Source organism: Oreochromis aureus, linkage group 22, assembly GCF_013358895.1.
Source record: "Oreochromis aureus strain Israel breed Guangdong linkage group 22, ZZ_aureus, whole genome shotgun sequence".
In the NCBI taxonomy this organism is placed as follows: Eukaryota; Metazoa; Chordata; class Actinopteri; order Cichliformes; family Cichlidae; genus Oreochromis; species Oreochromis aureus.
Genome location: NC_052962.1, coordinates 19,651,658 through 19,671,934, shown reverse-complemented (window position 1 = coordinate 19,671,934; position 20,277 = coordinate 19,651,658). Strand labels below are relative to the sequence as shown.

Here is a 20,277-nt window from a genome sequence, read left to right as displayed (position 1 = left end):
ACTGGAACATTGATGGATGAAAAGTCCATTAACAGAAGTCTGACAGCTCCTCAGCTTTTAACCTTGTTACATGATCTTCCTCAGTGGATGGAGATGGGACTGAAAAACACCACACACAGCATGAGAAACCCCACTGGGATGTTACTCTGTATGTAATGCATGCATCAGGCCACTAGAGAGCAGTACACAGTTGAATAGCAACTGTTCAAACACTGACTTACAGGACTGAAAGAAGTGTTATGGGAAGTCGTTAATTTTTAAGCACTACACACACATATGACTGAAGCTGTTGATCCACTGATTTAACAGCTACATGCAGTAGCATCCATCCACTCTCTTCTGTTTATCCAATTCAGGGGCTGGAGCCTATCCCAGCTGTAAGAGGGCAAGACGCAGGGTACACCTTAGACATGTGGTCAAAAGTGATTTTGTGTTTATTATGTATGTCTTTACTTACATCGGTAAATAGGCCACTTAATAATGTTGTTTGTGGCTGAAGATGACCTGATATCATTCATGTATATCACATATTATAGACCAACAAGTCATTTACAGCAGTTTAAATACGGACATTCACTTTTTGGCAAACACCGGTGTTTCAGGTTAACTGGTTATACTTGTTGAAATATTCCACTCTGCCTGTTCCAGATGTTGCATCTGCAGATTTGTTCACTGAATGGTGGTCTCTGTTGGCCAGTGTGCTGTTTAGTCAAGCTGTTTGCTCCCGACTGAGCTGTGACTATCACCAGTTTACATGGGTGTGTTTCCTGAATCAGTTGACGGAGCGAACATACGGAAGTAAACTCAAAATCTGTCGAGCTCATCTGTGGCGTAGCGGAGAAACTGTCGACTGGTGCTTTATTTTACAGAAATACAGAGGTATGATACCAGGTAGAAGAGTTTAAATATATATATGAATTAAATGATTTAAAATATGAAGAGGTTACGCACATATTGCAGACTGAAAGTTATTTTGATCAATAAGACTGGAAAAGAGCTACAATTTAAAAAAAAAAAAAAAAAAAAAAAGAAGTTCCGCCTATTAATGCCGGGAAGAGAAGTCGGAAAACTTGCCAGTTGTTTAAGTTAACAAACTTATAAACATAACTCTGACATTCAGGCACAGAGAATCTAAAGAGTTATAATCAAGCAGCCTATTCAGGTTTAAATTTGCATAACACAGTTTTAGTTTTTATTCTTTCAGCTGTAGTTCAGAGGGTATTTAATGGCCTGAGAGCAACCAAAGAATTAATGCAACAACGTGATTCAAATGTAATATTAATGTCTACCTGGAATTAATATCCACACGTACAGAATAGGGATTGGGCATTAGGGGGTTTGTAAATATGAATGGAGATAGAACAACCTTTGAAATTTCTTATGGTGTATTCCAATAGTATTTAAGCACATGTGGTCTTAGTGTTGTGTTGGGGCTAAGTTGTGTTGGAATCTGTCTGTGGAGGGTGATGGCCAGAAGTGTTTGTCTTCTGGTCTGGTGAAAAAATAAATGGGCTTCACTTTTCAAAATGCCTTTTGGACTTGTGATTCAATCATTCCCCTCCTGGACCCCTCTACCAAGACCAGCTGTCTGTATGACCAACTCGGTCACCCAGTAGCGGTTTTAGATACGGGCGACACGAGCGGTTGCCCGGGGCGGCATCGTGATGGGGGGCGGCATCACGGGCATCGGCAAAGAAAAAAAAAAATGCTTCACTCATGCTGCCCCGACGGCAGCCAGCGCATATGGGAATGTCATAGGCACCGATCGGTTTTCTATCGCCCATTTGCTGGGAGTAAGGGCGCCTCCGTTTGCGAGGTGCGCCTGCTGCTGCGGCACAAGAGGCGGGCCGGAGGCTGGCTGGCTGGAGCAGCATCTAATAACCAACTCGCAAAATAAAACTAAATAAAAACAAAACAACAAACACGAAAACGGAGGATTCTCTGGCTGCTGAAGTCAAAGTAAACTTTATTGGAGCGGCATCTAATAACCAACAGCAAAATAAAACAACTCGCAAAATAAAACTAAATAAAAACAAAACAACAAACACGAAAACACCAGACATTATGATACAGACTTATAATTTGCACCGATGTTTTTAGAAATTTATACGAAAACTGAGCGCGAGAGCCCTCGGTGCCTGCTGCAGCGCTGCTGAAGTCAAAGTAAACTTTATTGTCATCTCCGCTACATACAGTCCAGTATATAGAGAGAGACGACGAGGCTCCAGTTACATATACACTTTAGGGATCAATAACAATTTAAAATTTATAATTTACAGTTTGATGATTTAAAGTCTCACACATAACCCGTCGAAGGAGAGGGAGACCTGCTGCTTCCAAATAGAGCACATTTCATTCATAATGTTGTAAATCCAAGCCCATTATGTATTCATGATTTGAATCCTGGGTTGTGTGAAATCCCAGAAATACACCCTAGACAAAGTTAATCTGTGAACTAAGGTGTAGGTCTATTAGGTTATGTTGTGGTGATCCTCTGGTTGAGGGATGGGTATTCATACTGGAGTGCAAAATTAAAACCAATGGAAGATGGACAAGAAAAGTTCAAAGCCATCAGGTGCTCAGTTTAGAAAAAAGAGAAAAGAAGAGGAGAAGAAACGAACAAATGATACAGGTAAACAGATGTGTCATTGGATAATGGCAGGTCATCCTGAAACAATCAGAATCAGAATACTTTATTAATCCCTAAGGAAATAATGTGGGTTACAGTTGCCCCAAGAAGAAATGGTAAAAATAGTAACAGTAACAGACTAAACTCCAAACAATACATTATGTTACAGATTTTAATATTAATTAGTCATTGTCAATTGTTGATTTGTCCTGTTCTCATTGTATGATGAATTATGATGGTTGTTTGGTAGCCGTTTGCATACAATGCATACATGTTTTGTGTGTGTGTGTGGGGGTGGGCGCCAGAGGGAGTGTTCGCCCAGGGCGCCAAACAGGCTAGGACCGCCACTGCGGTCACCTATAACATCTCAAAGTTTCTGGCTTCAATCCTCAACCCGTTGGTAGGCAGCTCTGAACACCACATCCAGAACACCTTGGATTTTGTTGAGAAGGTGAGAGATGTCATTATTGAGGCAGATGAAACAATGGTCTTGTATGATGTTATATCTCTCTTCACTTGTGTCCCAGTCATGGAAGTGTTGGAGGTAGTTCGTAAGAGATTACAGGATGATTCCAACTTCAACAACAGGAGCACTCTCTGCATCGACCAAGTGTGTTTGCTTTTGGAACTGTGTCTTAATTCCACCTATTTCACATAAAATTGCAGTATTACAGGCAGAAACATGGGTGTGCCATAGGTTCCCCAGTTTCACCCATTGTGGCCAATTTCTACATAGTAGAAGTGAAAAAGAGGGCTTTGCTATCCTACCCTAGAACACCACCAAGCCATTGGTTCAGATATGTGGATGACACCTTGGTGAAAATCAAATCTCAGGATGTACCACATTTCACGGATCACATTAACTCGGTGGACTGACACATCAAATTCACCAGGGAGGATATGAAAAGTGGCAGGTTAGCCTTCTTAGACTGTGAGATTTCCATCAGTAATGGGGGACATCTAAAAGATGCCGTGTACCGTAAACCTACGCATACGGATCGGTATCTAAGGTTTGACTCTCATCATCCACTGGAGCATAAACTGGGTGTCATCAGGACGCTACAACACAGAGCGAAAACCATCCCCACAGACACAACGGCCAGGGAAGCAGAAGAACAGCACATCAAGAAGGCCCTGAGTACATGTGGTTATCCCAGCTGGACATTTGTCAAAGCTGGGAAAGCACGTAAAGAAAGCTCCAGCCGATGCAGGAGAGAAGGACAACTGCTGCCTAAGCGAAAACCTGTAGTGATCCCGAATGTGTCAGGAGTATCGGAACAGTTGTGATGCATTTTTTCTAAACACCGCATCTCTGTGGCTTTTAAACCCCAAAACATGATGTGAAAAAATTGGTCCACAAGGATCAGGTCCCCCGACACAAACAGAGTAACATAGTGTACGCTGTTAAGTGCAGGAGGATTGCCAGGATTTATACATCGGGGAACCAAACAGCCTCTGGCGAAGCGGATGGCACAACACAGAAGAGCTGCCTCGTCAGGCCAGGACTCTGCAGTCTATTTACACCTACAGGCCAGTGGACACTCTTTCAATGATGAGGATGTACACATCCTGGACAGGGAGGAACGCTGGTTTGAGCCGGAGTCAAGGAGGCCATTTACGTGAAAAGGGAAAGATCCTCTCTGAATCAAGGAGGGGGCCTAAGGGTACATCATTCACGTGCAATTAATGCTGTGACTGCAGACCTCACAGCCCATTGTTCATTCAGTGGGCTGGTTTCAGTCATTATACAAATGTACTGTTTATAAGGTTGGGGGAAACCTGCAGTCAGCTGAGACTGAAGCAGTCACTTGGATGAGTGACGAAACATTTCTCCTACTGAAAACGCTACGTCCAGATGAACAGAATCAACTTTTTTGAATGCTCTCACTGACATTAATGGAAATAATGTTGGACAATTTTTTTAAGGACAGAAAGGTTTTCTTCCCCTCTTTGATTAATATTTTTAATTTTTCTGATAAAGTTTTTAATTCATAAATGTAGTTATTTCAAAGCCAAATCCTTTTGGAAAAGTAAGCTCTCATGACTTGCTTACGTTTACATATTGTGATACTTTCTGAACCTCTGTTGTTGCTTTCTTTGCTTTGTCTGTTCATTGGCCTTTCTCTGTATGTATGTTTATTTAAGGTTGGTATAAAAATATTAAACCTTGATAGAATGGGTGGAGCTAGAACATGTAAACATACTTTCAACCATATTTGGGTTGAAACCAAGGACACGAAAAAAGTCATATACACACACTGGGAAGCTGCCTGGGTACATTGGCAACAAAGCCCTTTTTAATTGTGTGTGTGTGTGTGTGTGTGTGTGTGTGTGTGTGTGTGTGTGTGTGTTTTATGACTTAAACAGTGCATAATCTTCCTGTGACCTTTATTTCAGAGAGAGAACTAATTTGCTTAAGTAGACATGGAGAGCGACTCTGAAACACACAGTGGTGGAGATACTACTCCAGATGACTGGTAAGTCTGCTGTCAGCTCTTCTATGTATGGTTAAGTTTACCTGTGACTTTTTGTATTTTAGCTGACTGACTGTGTGAAAAACTTCCAGGATGGATTTGGCTGATGACAGTCCTGCTGCAAGTCCCGCTGCCAGTCCTGCTGTCAGTCCAGCCAACAGTCCAGATGCCAGTCCTGCTGACAGTCCCGCTGCTACACAGAAACCCTCAGAAAAAGAGGATTTTAAACTGTCCCTGATCACCTGGAATGTGGATGGGCTTGATTTGGAAAAACATCCAGAGCGTTCCATAGGCCTGGTTAAATATTTAAACTTGTAAGCATGTGTTACTTTTTTTCACACTTTTAGGCATCGTTTGGAGGAAAATGTTGCTGGAGATGCAACATTTTGCTGAAGGCTGCACATATGTGACAGTTAATATTATTTAAGTAGATTTTTATAAATGCAGGTACAACCCTGATGTGGTGTTCCTGCAGGAGCTCGTTCCCCCTTATGTCCAGTTTTTGAAGGAACAGCTCGTCAACTACCTGATGATTGAAGGTACAGTATGTCAGAGTGATACAGGTAGGAAAGACACAGGTATGAATGATCAAATGGTGATTAATGGCTGAATGCAGCTGAGCTGCTTTGCTTTGACTTCATGTAACACATGAAGAGAGCTGTTAAGGACTTTAGTCAATATTAGTAACATCTGTGTTCTTCCTTCACTGTTTTTATAAAACCTGACTGTTGTACTGAGACTACATGCTTATTACTGTTGTGGGACAGCTGTGTGGCAAATGGTTCGTGGACCCAAATTAAGGACTTGCCGTACAAACTGAACTCAAAACACAGCTTTATTAGCTGGCAAAAGGCAAACTTAACAAAAGATAAGGCAGAGTAAAACTTGAACAAACTTTAAGAGCTTAAGTACACATGAGGTAATCAAGGAGATAGGACACAATGGAAACAGACTGGGAATAAAAAGACATGGAAACACACAACAGACTGGAGAGGCAAAAGGACAAAACACAGAGAGAAAAACATGCGAACAGGACTACAGACGTATTAACTAGACAAGACAGGGAACATATGCAGACACAGAGACACAACAGGGAAAACGGGGATCACCAAGGGAACTAAGATCAATCAGGGAACAGAACTAGAAACATGGATAACAAAACTCAGAATAGCTAGGAACTAATACTCAAAGAATAAATAAATCATTGACTAAAGATGTGATTTGAAGGGGAACCAAAGCTTAAAGGTCTCCATCTTCCTCTTCCTTTTGTGTTGATCAGGTGGTCGGAAAGGTTACTTCACAGGGATGTTACTGAAAAAGTCACGAGTCAAACTTGTGGAGAGCGAGATAGTAGCTTACCCCACCACTAAGATGATGAGGAACCTTCTGGTCACTCAGGTGTGTGCAAAATCATCTCTGATATTTTTTTCATGTTCATAAGTGATGCTCAGGAACATTTTCGCTTCCAAAAATCAGGTGATCGTCAATGGTCAGAAGCTGTGCCTGATGACATCCCACCTTGAGAGCTGTAAGGAAAATACTGCAGAGCGTCTGAATCAGCTGCATGTGGTGAAGCGGAGGTTTAAATGTGCACCTGATGATGTCACCGTTGTGTTTGGGGGAGACACAAACCTGAGAGATGCGGAGGTCAGACACTGCTCCTTCCACTCACATACAGCCAGTAAACTTGTAACAAGTCATCACAGTAACTCTTTTCTCTGGACCCGTCTTAGGTGACCAAGGTGGGCCTGCCTGCAACTGTCTGTGATGTGTGGGAGCGACTGGGCAAGCAGGAGCACTGCCGCTACACGTGGGACACCACTGCCAACAACAACAAAACTTTTCCCTTTGTCGCTCGCTGCCGCTTTGACAGAATCTACCTCCGCCCGGCCATCAGACGTGGAGTCCCTCGTCTGGCCCCTGATCACATGGCCTTGGTGGGGCTGGAGAAGCTGGACTGTGGCCGCTACACTAGTGATCACTGGGGAATCTACTGCACCTTCTCAGCTGAATAGAACTACACAAAACAACCAGAAACATGACAGTTAAGCATTTTACTTTAGATCAGCTACTCTTTAAATCACTATGCAGGAAGATGTTCCTCACCTTAATTTAATCAGTTTTATCCTCTAATGTGTGTCTGCTTAAGTGTTTCATGTGGTTAAAATGACAAATTAAAATATGAAAAGCACCAATAAATTACAATGTCTTTGTTTTGATATGAACTGGAACATTGATGGATGAAAAGTCCATTAACAGAAGTCTGACAGCTCCTCAGCTTTTAACCTTGTTACATGATCTTCCTCAGTGGATGGAGTTGGGACTGAAAAACACCACACACAGCATGAGAAACCCCACTGGGATGTTACTCTGTATGTAATACAAGCATCAGGCCACTAGAGAGCAGTACACAGTTGAATAGCAACTGTTCAAACACTGACTTACAGGACTGAAAAAAGTGTTATGGGAAGTCGTAATGGTGAGTCCAACTTTTAACTGCTGCACACGTATGCCTGAAATTGTTGATCCACTGTTTTAACAGCTACATGCAGTAGCATCCATCCACTCTCTTCTGTTTATCCAATTCAGGGGCTGGAGCCTATCCCAGCTGTAAGAGGGCAAGAGGTAGGGTACATGGTAAAAAGTGATTTTGTTTATTATGTGTAATGTCTTTACTTACACCGGGATTTAAAAATAGTTACGCAAAACGGAGCGTGCCCGCTCCGACCGGTTTGTTGTTTGTGGCTCAAGATGACCTGATATCATTCACGAGGGATACATTTGACATGTAATTCACACAAGCTAACAAGTCATTTACAGCAGTTTAAATGCAGACAGTCACTTTTTTCAGGTTAACTGGTTATATTTGTTGAAATCCACTCTGAGTGTTCCAGATGTTGCATCCGCAGATCGTCATTTTCACTGAATGGTCGTCTCTGTCGGCCAGTGTGCTGTTTCGTCAGGCGGTTTGCTCCTAACTAAACTGTATCACTAATTTACATGGGCGTGTTTCCTGAATCAGCTGACCGAGTGAACAGGATGTATGCAGGTAAACTCGAGACTCTGTCGAGCCCTCGGCAGCCCTACGTCTATTGCAGCATAACTAAGGGAGGATTCAGGGTCGCCTGGTCCAGCCCTAACTATATGCTTTAGCAAAAAAAGGAAAGTTTTAAGCCTAATCTTGAAAGTAGAGATAGTGTCTGTCTCCCGAATCCAAACTGGAAGCTGGTTCCACAGAAGAGGGGCCTGAAAACTGAAGGCTCTGCCTCCCATTCTACTTTTTAAATACTCTAGGAACAACAAGTAGGCCTGCAGTGTGAGAGCGAAGTGCTCTAATAGGGTGATATGGTACTACAAGGTCATTAAGATAAGATGGGGCCTGATTATTTAAGACCTTGTATGTGAGGAGCAGGATTTTTGAATTCAATTCTGGATTTAACAGGAAGCCAATGAAGGGAAGCCAAAACAGGGAAATATGCTCTCTCTTTCTAGTCCCTGTCAGTACTCTTGCTGCAGCATTTTTGGATCAGCTGAAGACTTTTTCAGCAGTTTTTAGGACATCCTGATAATAATGAATTACAGTAGTCCAGCCTGGAAGTAATAAATGCATGAACTAGTTTTTCAGCGTCACTCTGAGACAGGATATTTCTAACTTTAGAGATGTTGCGCAAATGGAAGAAAGCAGTCCTACATATTTGTTTAATATGTGCGTTGAAGGACATGTCCTGGTCAAAAAAATGACTCAAGGTTCCTCACAGCATTACTGGAGGCCAAGGTAATGCCATCCAGAGTAAGAATCTGGTTAGATACCATATTTCTAAGATTTTTCAGGGCCGAGTACAATAACCTCAGTTTTATCTGAATTAAGAAGCAGAAAGTTAGCGGCCATCCAGGTCTTTATGTCTGTAAGACATTCCTTGGTGTGTGTTACCTGGCTTCATGGATAGATAGAGCTGCGTGTCATCTGCATAGCAGTGAAAAATGTATACTATGTCTTCTAATGATGCTGCCTAGGGAAGCATGTATAATGTAAACAGAATTGGTCCTAGCACTGAACCCTGTGGAACACCATAACTGACGTTAGTGTGTGAAGAGGACTCTCCATTTACATGTACAAATTGGAGTCTATTAGATAGATATGATACAAAACCACTGCAGCGCAGTACCTGTAATACCTACAGCATGTTGTAATCGCTCTAATAGGATATTATGGTCAACAGTATCGAACGCTGCACTAAGATCTAGCACAGGGGTCGGCAACCCTAGGCACACGTGCCACAGTTGGCACGCTGAAGGGTTAACTGACTGGCCATTGGGCATACCGGTGGCCCGATGATTTTTAATGGTGTAAACAATGAAAGGTGGTGGATTGGCCAGATGCTGACCGTGTGTAAAAAAATAACTCAGTTGTTTGGTGGTGGCATCGCGGAGCTTCCACAGATTCAGTAACATTAGCAAGTGGTGGAGGCCAGCAGGTGGATGAGGGAAAGGGGAGGCAAGAGGAGAGAACCGAGGCGGCTGCCGGTCCGAGTGTCAGGTGAACTGAACTTCAGGTAAGAAGTTATGACCTGCAGTCTATCTGGGTCAGATATAAACCAAGTTTAGGTGGAGTTTATTTTCGTTGTACTGACTTTTTACAGTCAGTTACAATAACTAGTACTGCACACTAGCTAGCATGACAGAGTTTCTCTACAGCTGGGCGGGTGCTATGATGTTACTGATAGTGAACTTTATTTTATTCATAAGCTTAGTTAGTAGACTTGCCAACCGTCCCCTAAAAAACGGAATCGTCCCGCATTCAGAGAAATTATTACGCGTTTCGTGTTGAGCTGAGAGGGGACGCAGTTTGTCTCGTACTTCAGCTAGAATGAAAAAAGACACAAAGCTGGAGTTAGTCTGTCGTTACTGCACAGCTGCCTCTTCTTCTCTCATTCTCTCCCCTCCCTCTCCTGTTGCTACTTCAATCATGAAACTGATCAATGATCAGCTGATCAGCTTTTCTCTCTTGTTTATTTATCGCCCACTTTGCGCCAGAAAGAGGAAACCAGCGGATGTCGCGTTAAACAACAGCAGCACGTTTAAGCTTGATCAGCTGTTGTTAGAATTTATTTAATATTAATTTCTAGTATCAGCTGATGTTTGCTGGAGCCACAGCTGTAAAAGCTGCTGGTCATGATATCAGTTTGGTTATCTGGTGAGAGGGAAACATGAAGATGAAACCAGGAGATGTCCTTACTGAATCATCAGAGCTGAACAGGTGATGGAGAAACAGGTTTACCTTTTTAGGTGACATGAATGAGTTGAAGGGAAGTTATGAACTGTTTCTGAGAGACAAATAACACCAATATCATTTTCTAAGTAGCTGACAGCTGGTAACTGTGCAGGGGCGGCTCTAGTAAAGTGTTGCCAGGGGGCCAGGTAGGGCATTAACAGGGAGAGGGGGCACAAAGAAATACTTTCTTATTTTTCATTTAAAATGTCTGGCTGTTATTAAATAATTATCCGAAGCTTACAACCAAAGTTTTTTTATCTGATGTAAAATGTATAGAAATCATACATTTACCAACAAGACAGCGTACATCACTGTCACAACAGCGTTTGTTTTTCATTCAAAGGCTTTTATGGCTTTTCCTATAATACCTGTTGGGCGGTCTCTAGTCAAAATGCCTGGGCTGTTTTTTGTCCCAGTCCAGCCCTGGGCAAGACACGCAGTGAATTAATCTGAGAAGGTGCATCAAAAAAATAAGCTAATTAGCTAACAACCCCCTATACCAGATTCAACTTGTAATTGCTAAAAAAATAACTTATAAACTTATAATAACTTATAAAAAAATAACCTACTGGTAAGAGGGACGTTGTTAGCTTTCCACATTCCAACACTTCAAAAGCTTCAGGAGCTGTCCGCTCAGCGCAGCATCAGCACCACGGAAATACACGGATACATCCATAGACTCGAGACACAATGCATTTTTGGGACTTTCAGGTGTATGGACCAATGTTTTATTTTCTGATCAAACCAGAAATCTTTCATGAGCAGCTAGATTTGTCTCGCATTAACTGGCTGAGTTGATGCCAGTTAATGCAACATCGAAGCAGCTGGAATCCATAGATGTAAGTGTTCATGGAGCTTGCATTGTCACCTGCTGGACATCACTACCTGACAAGTTTAACTGTCTTCAGAACATTGCAGAGGCCTTATTGACAGTATTTGGCTCTACATATCTGTGTGAGCAGATTTTTCTCTCACATGAGTGTCCCTCAGGTAGCCGTCTGAATGCTGGACACTCGGAGACCTGTGTCTCTGAGTGGGAGACCAGAGATCACATTAGCATGTGTGTCTCTGTATTAACAGACATGCCATATTGGCTTAGTTTATTTTTTTCTTATCACTGTTGTGAGGAGACCATAAATAGCATTTGTATTTTCTGTTGTACAGTTCATTTGCTGTTATGGAGTTCTTGTTATGAATAAAAAAAGTGTCTGTTTTTGTTTCAAAATAGTTGATAACTATTCACCGATAGCTGCCAACATCTGCGAACAAATATAATTCTATAAAGTGGTTCTATATAGTGTGTAACTGTTAATATAAAAGCGTTATTAAATTTATTGCTAATGCAATCATATGGCACACTGACTTCTGAGGAAATTTTTAAATGGCACCCGCCATCAGAAAGGTTGCTCTACCCCTGGTCTAGCAGGACAAGCACAGAGATGAGTCCACTGTCAGAGGCCATAAGAAGATCATTTGTAACCTTCACTAAAGCTGTTTCTGTGCTGTGATGAGCTCTGAAACCCTGACTGAAACTCTTCAAATAAGCCATTCCTCTGCAGATGATCTGTTAGCTGTTTGACAACTACTCTTTCAAGGATTTTTTTGATATGAAAGGAAGGTTGGAGATTGGCCTATAATTAGCTAAGACAGTTGGGTCTAGAGATGGCTTTTTGAGTAAAGGTTTAACTACAGCCACCTTGAAGGCCTGTGGTACATAGCCGATTATTAGAGATAGGTTGTGTCAGGGTTCCTGGGTCGTTGACCCAGTGCTTTCAGTTTTTGTCACGTTTAGTTTATGTTGCCACATCAATGTTCTCACTTCCTGCTTTTTCATGTGTCAGCTCGTCTCTTGTGTCGTTTGCCAGATTATGTTCAGCTGTGTACTCACCGGTCTCTCATTGTCATCCCTCATCAGTCTGTGTATTTAAGTCATCTGTTTCCACTTGTTCACTGTCGTGTCATTTATGTTGTCACTGCTATCTGTTCCATATGTTTGCCTTTCAGTTCAGCTCAGCTCAGTCAGCCATGTCCTGTTCTCGTCATTCGTCCCTCACAATAAACACCCTGAATCTTCACCGTGAGTCCTGCGTTTGGGGCCTCTTCTTCTCATTCATGCACGAAACCCTGCGAGAATGACACGACCCCGCGTTGTGGACCCAGCGGACTCGGAACTTTTTGAGCGGCAGGAGGCAGCGCTCGCTTCGCTGGACGGAGGAGCTTAGGGGAAAACAGCGGCTCTTTGCTGAGAGAGGCACGTCTTCGCAGGGGACTCGTGTGGCTCTGGGCGGGCCTCGAGGACGCCGCGTTCTTCCGCCTGCTGCCTCTACTGCCTCGGAGCATTCGCCCGCGGAGAGTGGGCGTCACTGACCAAGCTTTGGCCGCTCGCTCCCTCACCACTCCGCTTCTTGCTCGCCCGCCGGCCGCTTCACTTTCCAGCCTCTCCGCCTCGCCACGGCACAGCGGTTACGCCTCCCACCTCGGCTCAACGGAGGCTACCGCGCCAGAGACTCAGCTGTTTACCCCGCGGGCTTCCTCTTCCCGGAGAAAGCGGCGCACACGGCGCCATAAAATGGACTATTTTCAGCAACTCCCAGGGGTGAGTTCCAGTGACTGTTTTTCCACCCTCCTCATTTGATTCTTCACGTAAAACAAATAATAGACTTATCTCCGATCCGTGGGGTGTTTCCTCCTGGAGGATGATGTGGACTGGGAAGAATTTTTTTCTGCTCTGCTCCCTCTGAGCTGGGATTTATTAAGGACAATACCCGCACTTCAACACCCTCGAAGACTGTTCAATTAAAAACTGTAAATGGTGATTGCAGAAGGGCCAGAACAGTCTCTGATAAATCTGTTATGGTCCCTGTACACGCAAAACCCCTAGGTCTGCTCACTCTAGGGCTGTTTTATCTGAGCCTGCTCCTTCGTCCACCTGTCAGCCTGTTCCGGTTTCATCAGCCAATGCCACTGTTAAAAAAATACTGACGCACCTAAACCTGTCAGTATCACTCACCCAGCCATTATTTCCACTCCTGTCAGTCAGCCCTATACCCACACCTGTGCCAGCTCCCAGGAGGAGGGCAGCTGCGACCCAGTCCACTCCTGCACCCGTTCGTGTTCCCTCGGGTGGGTGTGACTGGCGTCCCAGCCACCTTCCATACCTGTCCCAGCACCCAGGCTGAGGGCAGCCAGAACCCAACCAGACCTCTGTGGAGGCTCGGGAAGAGCTAGCCCGTCCACCTGCTAGTTTACCACTCATCCACCCCCAGATCCAGCCTTTCACGCCTTTGCACTATCACTGGTAGTTCCATAATTTGTTTAACTCCCGGCTTTGCCACTGCATCTGCTCTAGAACTGCCTATAAAAACAGAATCTTTGAGTTACTATGAACTTCACATTTACAAACAGCTCTAGTTTATTGGAGTAATCAGGCATCCAGCACTACGGCCACAAGTTTGTCATGTGCAATGGATTTCCCTGAATCAGTTAAAAACTATTGTTTCCATGATATACCAAAATCAAGTATCACCCCATGTGTTTATCCAGAATTACTGTAAATGGTGACTGATCTTAAGTGGTTTCACTTGCTTGTTTTAATGGTACGAGCTCAACAATATGAGCTGAATAGTGATATGATAATGAGCCTAATGCTAAGATGTTCTGTGAACACTGCACGTCCTGCTTTATTTTCACTGGTGTCTGGGTTGTGTGACGGTGAATCATCCACAAAGACCTTCAGAATGAAGTCACATCTGTCTCTACTTCACTGAGGGACTAGGCAGGGTTGCTGTTTGTCCCCCCTGCTCTTTGCTTTAGCTATGGAGCCTCTGGCCATTGCAGTTAGGAACAGCTCTGACATTGTAGGCATATCCAGTGACTTTCTGGCTACTATTTAAATTGAACTTTAAGGACCTCATTGATAGTATTAAAGCTAAGATACATAAATGGACATTTCTCCCACTTTCTTTACTTAGATTTGTCAATATAATTAAAATAGTTGTACTTCCTAAATTTATTAATCTCTTCCAAAACATACCCATCTTTCTCACATCACTGTTTTTTAAAACTATCGACTCGATCATTATGTCTTTCTTCTGAGCAAATAAATCCCATAGAATTGTGAAGGGACACTTGCAGACCCACCTCTGAAATAATGTTTTAGCTGTTCCTGCTGTTCAGATGGGATGTGGTCCAGCCTGGCCTTTTATAGAGGCGCACAGCGCTAAATCCATCTTTGGTACATCGCTTGATGCTATTCTAAGCCAAACATACCTTCCAACTTCTCAGGAAATTTTGTCCTAGGTCATTAGCTTAGAATCATAAAGCAAGTTAGGTGCTTTGTTCCTTCCAGACCTATCCATTTTTGCCCCCATAACTCAAAACCTTTCTTTTTTACCTTGGATGATGGACCCTGTTTATAAGCATTGGTCAGAATGAGTTCGTCACACTATTAAGGACCTCTACATCGACAATTGTTTTGCTTCATTTGTTCAGCTGCAATCAAAATGTATGCTTCCCTCTGCCCATTTATTTTGATACTTACAAATCAGGAATTTCATTAAACACTTTCTCCCATCTGGACCAGCCCCCTGCTCATAGTGAGTTCTGTGATAATTTGATTGAAAAATCCTGCTTCCAAACACCTAATCAGCCAGTTTACTTCACTTTTTACCCTTACAGCACCTACATACCACATCAGGGATGCTTGGGTTAAGGACATGGAAGTAGAGATATCAGACGCTTTATGGGCCAATGGGTTGAAGAGGATTAAAGACTGCTCTGTTAATGCCAGATTACAATTTATACAGTTCAAAGTCCTTCATCGTTTGCATTTCTCTAAAACAAAGCTAGGCAGTATTTGTCCATCTATTTCCTCATTGCGTGATAAATGCAAAGCAGCGGAAGGAACCCTTGGCCCTTAAAATCTTATAAATAAACTTTTTTTTTTATTAAAGAAAGAGAAGCATGTGGAATGCTGTCATGGATTCTATAAAAACAGTTTTGTCAGTGAGCATTACTGATCTTTTGTTAAATACACACTGTTTATTCATATCCTCTCAGTTTCTTGTACCTCTGTACCATTTTTTTCTCAAACTGCTCATCAGTTCCCTCTGACCCATGTGCTGTTACATGCAGCGCGTTTGTTTCCATGTAATCAGGTGTGTGTGTGTGTGTGTGTGTGTGTGTACGGGTTTCTACTATCCTGGTGGGGACCGCAACCTGACATTTACTATACTCGTGGGGACTCTCTGCACCGTGGGGACCCAAGTCCAGGTCCCCACGGGTTGAAAGCAATTTTCACACTCAAAATGTGGTTTTAGTGTCAGGGTTACAATTAGGTTATGGTTAGGTTTAGGGTAAGGGTCAGGGTTAGGCATTCATTTTTGATGGTTAGGGTTAGGGTAAGCGGCTAGGGAAAGCATTATGTCAATGGAATGTCCCCACGAGGATAGCAAACCCGCACGTGTGTGTGTGTGTGTCATGGTACAAATTTCACATGTTTGTCAGAAACAGGAAAATCAACAGTCTGTTGGAGTCACTGCACTCATTTAATCATCTGCAAGATGGAAAATAAATCACCTTTCCCTGAAATAATGGCAGTCATCTAGTTTACATGTCAAACCTTAACCCACCAAGTTGACAGGACAGCATGATAACAATAGAAATGCACGTTTTAAAGATTATTATAAAAGATCATTTCCTTTAGTGTGTGTGAATGTGTGTGTGAATGACTGAATGTGTAAAGCGCTTTGGGGTCCTTAGGGACTAGTAAAAGCGCTATACAAATACAGGCCATTTACCATTTATATAATTAATCTCACGTGTTGTTTAATCATTAGAAAGCGTCTTATAATTCTAACATATTATCACTAAATTTGTTGACTGATCACTAATTGGAGGCACTGGTCTATTAAAAAATCAACCTGTTGTCCTGCAAGGTCTCGGTCAGCACTAAGTGTCATTTGGTAGTAAGTGTCTGTTAAGTTTTCCAATTTTAACAGTAATGAGAGATATGGCATGTTTATGAGTGTAGGCTGGTCTTCATTACACGCATGCGCGTGTGTGTGTGTGTGTGTTTTTGTGTTAGTAAGCGGGTTAATGCATTCGCTGTTTGGATGCGTGTACCTTTTGTTGTGATGCTCAGGACCCTTTCTTAACCTTAACCTTTTCATGTGTGCCCACACTAAAAACACCCTTCATTGTTCCTCTATGTTCTCTTCTCCCTCTTTGTTATCTTCTTCCTCCTTCTCACGGCTGCTGCCTGTGTCTCCCACATCCTGCAGCACATCATGGTTATAATGCGTACATGATCAGCGGTTCAGTGGGCAGTTCTTCTTCAGCTTTGTCTTATTTTTCAGTTACTCTTTCAGTCAGGGATCTTCTCCTGTGTGAGGAAACCCCTCCCTACCTTACAGTTGTTACCAGGGATGTTTTATTTTCTTGCTGATGTCAGCTTTAACTGACACAATGAAGTCAGTTTTTCTTTCTTGTTGACTAGAGCACCCTGTTATCATACACCCAAGAACAAGCAGCCTGTCTGCTCTGTGTTGTGCTCTGTAAGTGTTTCCTCCTTTCACACCATCAGGTGTGAATTCCACTATTGCAGATCCTTTGAAGAATTTAGGGAATTTTTGGAAGAATTTTGTAGTCTTCCTCCTTCAGTATTACATTACTTTATACAATGTACCAATGCTACTGGCAGCAAAACAGCCCCAGAGCAAGATGATACCACCGTGCTTGACTGCTGATACGGTGTTTCTAGGTTTGAAAGTCTCATCTTTACTCCTTCACACATACCTCCTGTAATTGCTCAACCTTTTCTCTCACCTGACCATAAAACATTTGACCAGAAACAATTTGACTTGCCCATGTGGGCAGCCTCAAATTTAAGGTTTAAGAGTGTGGATTTTGGAGCAGGGGCTTCTTTCTTGGTCAGCACACTCTCAATCGGGTTCACTAATTTAATTTAATAACTAATTTCCTTTCCTCAGATTGTGACAATTTTTCCAAGGTCTGGAAGAAGATCCAAAATGGTGACACATTTGAATAACTTGAACGGATGAGTTTTTTTAGAAATGGCTCTAACTCATGTAAATGTGCAGTTCCCTTTTCAAATCCCCAGCCCATGATCACTGGTATAAATGAGAACCTACCTGTCAGTGGACTTAAAATAGCTTTTGTTTTTTGTCCTCTTCCTTTTGTGTTGACCAGGTGCTGAGGAAGGTTACTTCACAGGGATGTTGCTGAAAAAGTCACGAGTCACATTGGTGGAGAGTGAGATAGTACCTTATCGCACCACTAAGATGATGAGGAACCTGCTTGTCGCTCAGGTGTGTGCAAAATCATCTCTGATATTTTCTTTGTGTGCATAAGCTCTGCTGAACATGACGCTCAGGAACATTTTCTTTTTCAAAAATCAGGTGATCGTTGACGGCCAGAAGCTGTGCCTGATGACATCCCACCTTGAGAGCGGTAAGGCAAATTCGAAAGAGCGTATGAATCAGCTGCATGTGGTGAAGTGGAGGTTTAAACGTGCACCTGATGACGTCACCGTCGTGTTTGGGGGAGACACAAACCTGAGGGATGCGGAGGTCAGACACTGCTCCTTCCATTCACATACAGCCTGTAATCTTGTAACAAGTAATCACAGTAACTCTTTTCTCTGGCGCCATCTTAGGTACCCAAGGTGGGCCTGCCTGCAACTGTCTGTGATGTGTGGGAGCAACTGGGCAAGCAGGAGCACTGCCGCTACACATGGGACACCACTATTAACACCAACAAGAAAGCTTCCTTTCCTGTTCGCTTCCGCTTTGACAGAATCTACCTCCGCCCAGCTGTCAGACGTGGAGTCCCTTGTCTGGCCCCTGATCACATGGCCTTGGTGGGGCTGGAGAAGCTGGACTGTGGCCGCTACACTAGTGATCACTGGGGAATCTACTGCACCTTCTCAGCTGAATAGAACTACACAAAACAACCAGAAACATGACAGTTAAGCATTTTATTTTAGATCAGCCGCTCTTTAAATCACAGTAACGCTATGCAGGAAGATGTTCCTCACCTTAATTTAATCAGTTTTATCCTCTAATGTGTGTCTGCTTAAGTGTTTTATGTGGTTGAAATGACAAATTAAAATATGAAAAGCACCAATAAATTATATTGATATGCCCTTACATTGATGGATGAAAAGTCCATTAGCAGAAGTCTGACAGCTCCTCAGCTTTTAACCTTGTTACATGATCTTCCTCAGTGGATGGAGTTGGGACTGAAAAACACCACACACAGCATGAGAAACCCCACTGGGATGTCACTCTGTATGTAATACAAGCATCAGGCCACTAGAGAGCAGTACACAGGTGAATAGCAACTGTTTAAACACTGACTTACAGGACTGAAAGTAGTGTTATGAGAAGTCGTAATGGTGAGTCCAACTTTTAACAGCTACACACGTAGCCTGAAGTTGTTGATCCACTGTTTTAACAGCTACATGCAGTACCATCCATCCACTCTCTTCTGTTTATCCAATTCAAGGGCTGGAGCCTATCCCAGCTATTATAGGGCAAGAGGTAGGGTACACCTTAGACGTGGTAAAAAGTGATTTTGCCACATGTGTTTGTGTTTTGTGTGACATTAAAGGAAATAAAATTTGGCATGTTTTATTAAGGATGGAAAGCCCCCACCCCTGGTTAATATTTCTATTTGTTGTAATAAAGTTTGTAATTAATAAATGTAGTTATTTCAAACTCAAATCTGTTTGGAAAAAGTCAGCTTTGTTTGCTTTTCTCTGTTCATTGGTCTTTATCTGTATGTATATTGATTAAAGTTTGGGTAAAAAAGTTATACTACCTTTCTTTAAGGTTCCATCTTACTATCACCTCGAGAATATTTCAAGGATAAAAGATCTGATGTCTCAACAGGACCTGGAAAAACTAGTCCATGCATTCACCTTTAGTAGGCTTGATTAGTGTAACAGCATCTTTACAGGTCTACCTAAAAAATCAGTCAGACAGCTACAGCTTATTCAGAACTCTGCTGCTCGAGTCCTCACTAAGACCAAAAAGGTGGACCACATCAGTCCAGCTCTGAGGTCTTTACACTGGCTGCCTGTCCGTCAGAGGATAGACTTTAAAGTTCTGATGCTGGTCTATAAAGCTCTGAATGGTTTAGGACCAAAATACATCAGTGACCTTCCAGATCCCTCAGGTCATCTGGATCCGGTTTTTTATCAGTTCCCAGAGTCAGAACCAGACATGGAGAAGCTGCATTCAGCTTTTATGCTCCATATATCTGAAACAAACTCCCTGAAAGCCTCAGATCAGCTGAAACACTCAGTTTATTTAAATCCAGGTTGAAGACTCACCTATTCTCAGCTGCATTTGAATAAAGCACCAAATCTGCACTGTTTTACTTTTCAGCTTAAATTTCAAAACGTACATTTTAACTACTGATTTTATCTACCTTTCTGTTTTTCCATTTTAAATCATGCTTTTATTTGTTTTTGTTTTTTAATGTCTCTGAAAAGCCCTTTGAATCACCTTGCTGTTGAATTGTGCTATATAAATATACTTGCCTTACCTTGCCTTGACTTTATAGAATGGGTGGAGCCAGAACTTCGACCTTAATGTGATTATCAGGAGTTTAAGTGGGCGTGTTTCCTAAATCAGCAGTAGTTGTTAATCAGCTGACGGGTGAACAGGCTGTGTGAAGGTAAATTTGGGAATCTGTCGAGCTGATCTGTGGTGTAGTGGAGAAACTGTCGACTGGTGCTTTATTTTACAGAAATACAGAGGTACGATATCAGGTAGAAGAGTTTAAATATATATATGAACTAAATTATTTGAAATATGAAGAGGTTACGCACATATTGCAGACTGAAAGTTACTTTGGTCGATAAGACTGGAAAAAAG

At 42.5% G+C, this 20,277-nt stretch overlaps 3 protein-coding genes across 8 annotated transcripts in view; all 3 read left to right on the top strand.

Annotated features, from left to right (window-relative positions):
* Positions 1–82: 82 nt before the first annotated feature.
* LOC116328374 (tyrosyl-DNA phosphodiesterase 2-like) overlaps positions 83–20,277 on the top strand; it is a 25,100-nt gene continuing 4,905 nt past the window's right edge. The window contains exons 1-8 of one of the 3 annotated variants that reach the window (XM_039605240.1): positions 83–879; positions 5,027–5,106; positions 5,196–5,417; positions 5,551–5,642; positions 6,383–6,501; positions 6,580–6,750; positions 6,837–7,141; positions 18,356–19,119. In XM_039605240.1, the coding sequence (XP_039461174.1) occupies positions 5,054–5,106; positions 5,196–5,417; positions 5,551–5,642; positions 6,383–6,501; positions 6,580–6,750; positions 6,837–7,118 (939 nt within the window). In that variant the 5' untranslated portion in view covers positions 83–879; positions 5,027–5,053 and the 3' untranslated portion in view covers positions 7,119–7,141; positions 18,356–19,119. Of the gene's footprint in view, positions 880–5,026; positions 5,107–5,195; positions 5,418–5,550; positions 5,643–6,382; positions 6,502–6,579; positions 6,751–6,836; positions 7,142–17,584; positions 17,704–17,793; positions 17,965–18,050; positions 19,120–20,277 lie in introns of those variants that run through there. The other 2 variants (XM_039605242.1, XM_039605241.1) reach the window with 2 other exon arrangements.
* Positions 7,124–20,277, top strand: part of LOC116328415 (tyrosyl-DNA phosphodiesterase 2-like) — a 42,153-nt gene continuing 28,999 nt past the window's right edge. Inside the window, exon 1 of the mRNA XM_039605243.1 lies at positions 7,124–7,728. The gene's annotated coding sequence lies outside the window, so the exon portion shown is untranslated. The remainder of the gene's footprint in view (positions 7,729–20,277) is intronic.
* LOC116328369 (tyrosyl-DNA phosphodiesterase 2-like) overlaps positions 20,056–20,277 on the top strand; it is a 17,796-nt gene continuing 17,574 nt past the window's right edge. For 2 of the 4 annotated variants that reach the window (XM_039605248.1, XM_039605247.1), the window contains exon 1: positions 20,056–20,159. The gene's annotated coding sequence lies outside the window, so the exon portion shown is untranslated. The remainder of the gene's footprint in view (positions 20,160–20,277) is intronic. The other 2 variants (XM_039605249.1, XM_039605245.1) reach the window with 2 other exon arrangements.